Source organism: Medicago sativa, chromosome 6 (genome assembly GCF_051527215.1).
Source record: "Medicago sativa cultivar Bolivia chromosome 6, Bolivia_mono, whole genome shotgun sequence".
In the NCBI taxonomy this organism is placed as follows: domain Eukaryota; kingdom Viridiplantae; phylum Streptophyta; class Magnoliopsida; order Fabales; family Fabaceae; genus Medicago; species Medicago sativa.
The window spans coordinates 34,319,356-34,329,677 of NC_140754.1; the positions used below are offsets into that span (position 1 = coordinate 34,319,356).

General features: G+C 33.8%; 1 protein-coding gene and 1 long non-coding RNA gene across 2 annotated transcripts; both read right to left on the reverse strand.

Moving 5' to 3' along the window:
* Positions 1-1,125: 1,125 nt before the first annotated feature.
* LOC146914720 (uncharacterized) lies at positions 1,126-3,993 on the reverse strand. Its single transcript, XR_015013138.1, has 4 exons — positions 3,603-3,993; positions 3,224-3,289; positions 2,253-2,516; positions 1,126-1,398 (listed from the first exon to the last, which is right to left on the reverse strand). It is a non-coding gene; the product is annotated as an uncharacterized LOC146914720 (long non-coding RNA).
* A 4,957-nt stretch (positions 3,994-8,950) lies between these two features.
* Positions 8,951-9,865, reverse strand: LOC146914721 (uncharacterized). The gene has a single exon (XM_085721124.1). It carries the CDS (start codon positions 9,863-9,865, stop codon positions 8,951-8,953), a length of 915 nt encoding a protein of 304 aa, XP_085577250.1.
* Between the last annotated feature and the right edge of the window lie 457 nt (positions 9,866-10,322).

Genomic DNA, 10,322 nt, shown 5'->3' on the forward strand with positions numbered 1-10,322 from the left:
AATCTGCTGTGTTGTTTTTAATCGTCTCGCTTTACGTTAATTTTCAATTTACTTTTTCAATTCAATTTTAGTTTTAATTTTCATATTTGTCCTTGCATTTTTGTTATTTGCATTTTAATCCCTTTTAGGTGTGTTAAGTCCAAGTGCCACGTGTCCAAATGCTATTAGTCCACAAAAGTTTGTTAGAGTCCAGTGCCACATGTCCCAGTGCCACATGTCCCACTCCAATTGGCCCAAAGCTTACCATGTCATCTATAAATAAGTCCAAGTCAAGGTCAAAGTCCACACATTCAATCATTTACACAAAAATCATAAAAAAATCAATTTCTTCCTTTTCCCTCTTCTCCCTAACCGTACCAACCTTCTTCTTCCTCCACCATAACAAACTTTCTCATCATCCATAACCACCACTTCCTCCACCATAACAAACTTTCTCATCCTCCATAACCACCTCAACTTCATCTTCAACCTCTCTCCAACAACCATAAACCACCACAACCTTCATCCTCCACAACCTCAAACCTCCACAAATTCATCACCAATTCACAAATTAATCCAAAAATGATTAATAACACTCAGATTTACACTCAAACACCTCAAATCACAACAAATTCAATTTCGTTTTCCTCTCACAAACACCACACCACGTTCATTCACTACTACAGAAATGACATTTCACATCAGTGGAAATCGACATTTCACATCGGGTCCCAACCGATGTAACTAAAGGTGAGGTTGTATGTACGTGACATTTAACATCGGGTAAGGAACCGATGTGAAAAGTAGTTTTCCACATCAGTTTCTGATTCAACTGAAGCGAAACCGCTTTTTTTCCAAATCTGAAGATGTATTTCACAACGGCATATTTGACATCCCCGAAGTGAAATCTACATATTCCACATCATCTTTAATTGAACCCGATGTGAAATCCATTTTATTTAAAAAATTATAAATTTTTATTCATTAACTTCATTTTCCTGATGCGACAAATTCATATAACAAAAAAACTTAATAAATTCAATTAAAAACAAGAAAATTGTCTTATATACATACACTCACAAATGCAAACTGCTAAAGAGTTTTTGTTGAATAAAAAATACTCCTAATGAGTTCATATCACAAATGTCAGCAAATATCATAATTTTGAAATTCAAGTATTCTATTTCTACACTTCCAATCTCTACATAAGAATAAGCAGACACAAACTGATTTCCATTAACATGCTGGGAAACCAAAGAGGAACTATTTTTCCTCTTTTGACATTCTTTAATCTCTTAATTAACACTGTTAACACGAGGCTTCGTCAAACACACCTTATCAGAGTCCTCACTCTTCCTCTCAGTTGCAAGAGTAGTATTGAGATCCTTAAGTGCCGTCACTGACATCCCAAACTATCGTCTGAAATAAAACAGGAAGACAACTAATCAAACTCTCAAGTCAAGATCTGCAGTCAAAAACAAAGACCATATCTCTCCAAATTACGATTACAAGATATTGCACATATACTGGATTTACAATAAAATCAATGACCGCAAAAGCCAATTCAGATTAAAACTGAGCCTCCAATTCAAAGACAACAATCTTAAGTCAAGATTTGAATTCAACAACAAAGAAACAATCCCGAAAATAATTTTTACAAGCCACAAAACAAAAAATACTCTACTCACTCATGGTTTTCTATATCTCACCAAATCACAATTATACTACCATTGCTCTTATTTCCTAGTTCATAATCTCAGATATCGCAAACACAAATATATATTGAACTTCAAATAAAATCAATAATTTCAAAAGCCAGTTCCAATCTTAGAATTGAACTTCCGCTTCAAACACAACACTAAAACCAATACACTTCAAATCACTGCACACAACTCTCAAGCAACAAAAATAATGAAGCAAAATCACAAGCATTATTACACATGATCAACATAATTTCAACTAAAAAAAAAAATCAAAGTGATTCAATCACAAAGTAAAGAGTCTAGTTATTAACAAAGTGATTCTGAATTTAGATCCTTTATAAATAATAGTATTAATATTATTTAATTATTATAAATTAAATTAATGTGTGTAGCGGTGTCGGTGTCCAAAGTTTTTTACAGTGTCGATGTGTCAGTATCAATGTCGTGTCAGGTATGCATGTTGGAGTTCTGCTTCATAGCATATAACAGAAGATGATGAAACAGTTGATACTTGATAATATTGCTATTACATTAAAATTTTAAAATATAGCAATCATGACGGTTCCATACCTTTAGTGATGGTTCCTCCAAATTGCCATTTCTACATTTTCCATGATCATTTTCTGCATATCTGCCACATCAAATGTGTAGAAGTGAGTGATAGTAGGCCAGCCCCAAATTGCTCAAAAACTTTTAATATATCCAAGTAGCCATGAGCAAACTACATGAGAAGCATTGTAATGTCTCCAAATTCACAATACCATCAAGGATAAAAAATGCTTCTGATGAGACAATTGCTAACTGAAGAAGATCTAGAATTGAAAGAACGTGGGACTGAAAAGAATGAAAAACCATATTATGGGACTATAGGAAGTATTTTCTTTTAAACCATACAATAAATGAAGCATAAGAGTGGATAACACACTACTTGCCCAAGCCACAGAGACATACAAGGAATAACTGCAACGTGGAAAAGTCTAACTAATACACACTCTACAAATAAAAAATAAAAAAAAAAAGAACATGTGTGGTGTTGGGAATATAGCAAAGCTGCTACATGGGCCTCCACCAAGCAAGGAACAAACAAAAGATAAAATTCAAAGTGGGTCCTCAAGCTGCACAGGCATTTGACTTGCTACTTTTTGATCAATTGCTATTCAATTTTACACAATCAACGACACCAAAATCATACTACCAAAGTCCAAAGGTATAGCTTACAATAACTATAATATTAAGTCTACAGCTAGAACGAACTCAAGGGAGTTAATAGCCAGGATAAATTAAACCTTATAGCAGTACAGCACCAGGCAAACATGATAGTACTAACATAGCAAAAAAATATATATATAAGGGTGGCCATTAAAATTTAATCTAAGAAAACCAAACGTTATGAAAATGACTACCATAAAGGCACTTGTAACAATAACAATAACAATAACAATAACAATAACAATAAAAATAATAATAATAATAATAATAATAATAATAATAATAATAATAATAATAATAATAATAATAATAAAAATTGTCCAGAATCATACCTCTAACCTATCCTAAAGCGTGTATCACATGGTGGAGTATTTAGTCTTGCCTACCAATATTGTGAACTACCATACAAAATTAATTTAGAATAAAATTGAAAGACATTCATTCATAAGTCATTTGACAGGAAGCAAAGATTAGAGAAATCTCAAGTCTATTTCTAAAAGAAAGAACCACATTAGTTCAACAACTACCTAAGACATATACACTAAACTAATTATTAACCAATTTTAAACTATATAAATTCAAATTAATAACTAGTTTCTCTTTTGTCCCGTAGAAAACAGGGGAAAATGAGAACTTCATAGAAAAAAGCTTAAGACAGGGCAACAACATCAAATTTGTTTCACTGAACAATAAAAAAAGCTGCAAACATACCTAAAACATCAGTTCAATCCCAAAGATCATTAGACACAAAATTCACCGACATAGTGACAACTCTTGGTAGACTTGTGCAACTCACTCACACACATCAAATGACAATGCAAGCATTAGGATTCTCATCAGTAAACATTTGTGGTGGTTGTGATTGCATATGAATATTTAACATCTCTTGGTAGACTTGTGCATTATACCCTTCAACATTTACATTTCCATAACCAAAACCAAAGGGTTGTTGAACCATATACTCCATTATCTTAACTTCTCCTCCTTCATTGTTATTACTATCTCCACCCTCCTTATTCTTTTTCTTACCTCCCCCACCTCCTCCTTCAGTTTCTTCCTTCTCTCCACCACCTTCCTTGTCTTTCTTAGATTGAACTACCTCAACCTTGCAACCTATAATATATATTAATATATCCTATAGTTTTATTTATAACAATTTATTTATTTAAAAAAACTAACAAATTAACATGTTCTTCTTTTGATTTGCAGGAAACATCATTTCCTGCATGGTGTACTTGGCTCCTCTGTAAGTAAATTTAAACAGAATATATATTATTAAATCATACCGTTTTTTTATAAGCTTGTTAAATGTTAAAAAAAAAGAAGAACTAACTATATTTTTTTGGCGTAAATGTATATATTATTGCAGGCAAACAAATTAGAAAAATATATAACAAAAATAGAAAAACAGAACCTCTTTTTTGTCTTCATTTTTCTTCTCATCAGATTTTTTGTTATAATCGGAAACAACAAAAAAATAAACATTAAAAAACTAAAAATGAAATAAAATTAAAAGGGTTTCAAGAGAAACCGTGAGTGGAAAAGGGGAATTGAGAAACGTACGTATCAATCGATTCTTGCACCTTCACCATTGCAGAGAATAAAACATCTTGCGGCCATAGATCCAAACTATTAACTATCGACATCTTCAAAACAACCCACAAGGAAAAGAACAAAAATAAACTTCCGATAACATTTCAATATTCTTGTATGTACCCCTTATTATAATGAGATTGAGAGAAGACCAGAGATTTGAGACCAAATTAGATTAAGCCTTCTAGATCTAGGGTTTTGGTCCAACAAGAGGGAAGGGAACTCAATCGATCATTCTAACCTTGTTAAACGAAATTGAAAATAAACTCAGTTTAAGGATATTTGTGGTGGTGGCTGATTAAAGGAATTTGGTGGTGGAGAATTTAGGGTTTTGGTTAAGAGGGAAAGAGAAGAAAGCGTACGCTATCTGAAGAAAGAGAAGAAACGTGATTTGAAGAAAGAGAAAAGGGAAAGTTTTAAGTTAAAAGTGTGATAGATTTCCCATCAGGTATTATATCTGCTGATGTCAAAATTCATTGATAATTATTTTCCCCTTCAGGTATTTCTTAACTGATGGGAAAACCCTTTGGAGAATTCACTTTAATTACAAAAATGCCACCGTGTTGCTTTTGCCATCAAGTAATTGGCCCACTGATGTGGAATCTCTGATGTTAAATGTCTTTTTTCTAGTAGTGATTCAAACTCGTCGGATTCGAATAATACCAACTACAACAAGTCCGAACAGATTTGAAGAGAAGCGAACCGGAAAGAAAGAATTCGCGTGGCTTCTTGTTCGTGAAAGGGGAAGGAGAACGAATCGGACCATACGAAGAAGAAGGAAGAACCGGCAAAGCAAGCAAGAAGTATTCTCCAATTTGTGTAAGAGGTAACCATGTTAATCCTTTCCTTGTTGTGATTTTCGTTCAAGAATTTGTTTTCAAAAGTGCTGAGTTTGAATGTTTGGATCTATGTGTTGTGGGAACTTTGAGCATGAACATGTTTTTGGTGAAAAAAAAAAGAATGAATGAAAGGAGAGGGAGAGCAGCAGCGCTGCTGGTATGCTATTCTTGTTGGACCGGTTCGGTTGAACCGACCCGTTCCTGAACCGGTCCAACTTTCCTTGGTCCCATCCTGCAGCCCAAAATGCCTTCTTTTTTTCCAGTATGCTGTTTACACCCCCCTTTTCTGTACGTTTTAGTTAATTTCTTGCTAATTACACCCCTGTGATGCCAAAAGCCTTTCAAAAAAAATTCCTAAAAATTGTCCAATGATTTTCTTGATATTTTTGATGAATCTTGATGTGTTCACATGTTAAACATCGATCAAAGCTAGGAGGAAATAATTTGTTCTTTGTTAATTCAATTCTTTTTTCATTTTTTGTCAAAATCTTGTTAAAAACTTCCAAAAACTTGTGAACTCTCTTGCAATTATTTTTGATACTTGAAAATTGTTTCTCATAACATTTTGGCATGTTAAAAAATTGGTAAAAATATATGTGGAATTTTCTTGTGATTTTGTGTTACTTTTTGCTAATTTTTTGTGAGATTTTTGCATGATCTTGATTCTAATTCTTGGCACATGCTATTGTTTTGCGATATGTGAATTTGTGATGAGCTTATACCTGCATTTAATGTGTCTCTATTGAATGTCAATGTGTTGTGGATAGTTACTTGTTTTACAAGCCATGTAAATAATTGTTTGTGAAAATAGAGTGTGAAATGTGCTTAAAAGTGTGTCATAATTCTTGGATTGAATATGTGCCTATAATTACCACATTGTGGCTGCAATAAAGTCTCTTGAAAAGTGCTATGATGAGAGAATTATAGGTCATGTGCATATTGAGAAGTTATGGTAAACTTTTAGTATATTTTAACACTTTATTCTTGTTGATTTTACCACTTTTGTTTAACACTTTCTTGCCTTATTTCTTTATCCTATTGCATCTTGTGATACTAACCCTTTCATTTCATATTTCATACATTCCATAAGCATCTCATCTTCCATCTCACATTCTTGACTTTTATTTTCTTACACTTTAACTTTCATGCAAAAATTAGAATGTAAAAACTTAGGAACTTTTGTACTTTACTTTCATGCGATTTTAATTTCTTGCAAGACCATAGAATATAATTAGGGCATGATGTAATAAGGACAATGGACTCTAATGATGTACACCGACACAAGCACCAACACATGCACACACATCACTTTAGGTATATGGCTAGAATGTGCATGTTTAGATGTATGTTTAGGATTGTATGTTTAGATGAATGCTTAGGATTTACACTTAGAAAAAATCAATTTTCCAAAAAAAAATATAAACAACATCACTCAAATATTTTTTTCTTAATAAACCTTGGGATCAAAATCCCATTGAATTTTCCTTTTCTTTTCTTAAACAAAATCTTAAAGAATTTTAATCATACTTAGACCTTTTTGCAATTAACTAATTCCACCCCACTCTTTTCATAATCTCATGCCTTTAAGGCCTCTCAATCTCCATTCTTCAAACTCCAATTTTCAAACTTAAAATCAACCAACAAAAACAAAAAACATTTTTGGAAGAGAACTACGGTGGATTTGATCCCTTAAACGGGTACGTAGGCAAGGAACAAAATTCCTTCAATTCAAATAAAACAAAAATTAAAACACATTCTTCTCCCTCCAATTCTTCACTTAGAAAACCTTTAGGCTTAATATCATTTTCAAAATAGCATTTAAAAATAAAGCGCGCGCGTAGAAAGTAAAGACGGTTCCTATAGGATACTATAGTCGTTATGGGTGTCTAACACCTTCCCGTAGCGAAAACAACTCCCGGACCTCGATTCTCAAAGGGTTTTGCTTACTTTTTCCCTTCCCAAGAAAAAATAAGATATCACCGGTTAAAAAGGTTCAAATGTAATCAATGTTTGACACCCGAAAACCAAGATAAAACATTCTGAAAATATAGATTTAGCAGTTTCAAACCTTTGAAAATGCTACGACATTATTTTCGTTGTTCATTTTTTCTAGCATGTTGTTTATCTCCTCTATGGCACAACTCTTCACTATCTATACATTAGGGGTTGATTTTTAATGTTATGACGGGTGAGATACTTTTCTAACTACTGAATTGATGCCATGGAAACGAGTTATTAAGTTAGAATTCATTATATATCAATTTGATTGATTTTGTGATACTGATTAATGTACTTCTGATAAAATGAAAGTTAGTTGGTAAGTAAGAATCTACCTAAACAATACAACTTTACCAATTAAATTGCCACATAAATATCTCACTTGTCACATCATCAAACACTAGACTAAAAATATATAAGTGAGAAAATGTTATAACGACACTGTAATAACACATGCATCGGGGGAAGCTGCTTTCTCCAACAATGGTACCATCAATTCAGAGAATGGTGTAAATTCCTAACTGGAATGGAATAGGTCAAATTGAAATCATATTTGTCAAATAGTGGCTATAGCGCCATATCATAGCAAAAATTGAACAAACCGCTATTGTTTTGCAATTTCCGATTTAGTACAAAGGGTTGTCAAATAGCAACTATATCTTCATTCAACAAAAAAAGACTCAGCCCTCAGATGCAGTCACTCGATTTGGCTCAATCAAACCAGCATTGTTAACGTTGATGCTAAAATTATCATATTAGCGGTTAAAATTTTATTGCCAAACAGATATAGTAAATTATAATTGTTTTTTAATCAGAGAATCCCAAGGATAATAGTCATAATGATCGGCAAGGAAGAGTGCATAGTTGTATTCATGAGGAAAATAACCATAGAGACTCATAGGAGAATCAATAGATTGATAAAAGATATGAATGAATGAGTACAAGAGTGAGGTATTTATAGGAGTGAGTTGGAGCAACTAACTCTAACTAACTTGCTTGCTCTCCAAGTTATCTTCTCACTATACTCTAATAGTCCCCCTCAAACTCAAAGTGGGAAAACTCACCAATTTGAGTTTGAAATACAATGAAAATTACCATTTATTCTTACTAAGTAACTAAGTAAATTTAGGGGGGGGGGGGGGGGGGGGGGGGGGGTAAAGTAAATGAAAAAAAAAAAAAAACAGCAAAACTAAGGAAGCCCAGTTGAGAGCGTTGAGAAAGCTGGAGAATCTGTGTAGCAACTTGGAAACTAAAACGCGTTTCTATCTTCTTCTTCTTCTTCTTTAAAGAAAATCCTCAACTAGCTTTTCCCAAAAACCAGCTTATTGAATCACGCAATTTGAACCATAAACAGCTTATCTCAAAAGCACTTCTCTTGTTTCTGCTGAAAACATGATTCTACAAACTGATGTTGAAAACAACTTTTCCAAAAAACGAAATTCGGAAACGCACTTCTGGGATTCTTGTGATTATCCAAACACGATTCTGAACTGAATCAAAACCACTTCAAACAAACGCGTTCGTCCAAAATCCGATTCAAAATAACTTCTTCAAACAATGCTTATGTAAGGCTTCTGAACAAGAAACACGGTTCTGTTATGTAAAACGCAATTACCGGAAAGTGCTACTTCAAACTCGAATGATGAATCGGAGATGATTGAAACACGAATTTGTGATATCAGATAACAATATGAAGCCGCAAACAAGGAATATCAGAACAGAAAGCGAATTCACAATGTATAGAAGAAGAAGGAGACGAACGTCAATGGATTTGAATGAGGACAAACCTTTCTTGCCTCGATCCCATGGTATCCACCATAAGCGTAATCGAATTTGTTGGAGAATTGTGAAAACAGAGAACAGTAAGAACGAATCTATTCTTCCGCCGGGATCGAAATTGATGATTGGTTCATCATGTAACTTGAGAAACTGAAACTGAATCTTGATGGAAGAAGCAAGTTGTTCAGACCGTTTTCCGACGAACAACCACAAGACACAAGGTCTCGCTGCGGCGACGCCGTAAACAGCGCTACTCAATCTCACCGGAGCAGTGTGTGTGATGAATTGTTCCGAAGCTTCAGAGAAACTGAAAACAGATTCGTCAGTCTTCAATTCAGGTTCGAAAACAGATTGCAATTTCTCGTCTTTCTCAACAGCGAACACAGAATCTTCATCTTCAATGATGTTGCTGAAAGAAGGAACAAGAACACAGGAAATCTCCCCAATCTTGATGGAAAATCCATCAAATTCTGGTTTGATTACAGGATTGGAAACCGGAGCAATTGGAGACTCGAAACTACCGAAAAAGATGCGATCATGAGAAGCTGAAGGTTCTGGAAGTGCAGAAGCAGAAGCTGCGACATCTGAAACTTCATCTTCATCAATGTCAGAATCGGAAGCGGAAGCAACATCATCATCTTCATCCCTAGGGTATCGCTCTGATACCATGTTACGAATCAGAGAATCCCAAGGATAATAGTCATAATGATCGGCAAGGAAGAGTGCATAGTTGTATTCATGAGGAAAATAACCATAGAGACTCATAGGAGAATCAATAGATTGATAAAAGATATGAATGAATGAGTACAAGAGTGAGGTATTTATAGGAGTGAGTTGGAGCAACTAACTCTAACTAACTTGCTTGCTCTCCAAGTTATCTTCTCACTATACTCTAATAATAATTTCTTGAACCAAAAGAGTATTCGTAAGAAATCTATAGATGTTCCCCGACTTTTTTATAGTAAAGTTACCATCAGAACCATGTAGTGAAGAATTTTGCAACATGATTGAGATTTTACAAACACATATAGTGGCACATTCTTTTTAGTAAACTTGATATTCTTGACAGATGACAAATAATTTTTTTGCAAGAAAAGTTACATTAAGTGTATATCCAAGGGTCTCTGCATTTTCGCAATATTAAGGTTAGATGAAGCTTAAAAATCACAGTACATCATGTCCCCAGTAACACAAGCTGAGAAAATTTCACAACAAAAAACCC

What these genes read in the sequence shown, in the direction of transcription:
- LOC146914721 (XM_085721124.1), bottom strand. Translation starts at nt 9,865, where the DNA reads ATGAGTCTCTATGGTTATTTTCCTCATGAATACAACTATGCACTCTTC.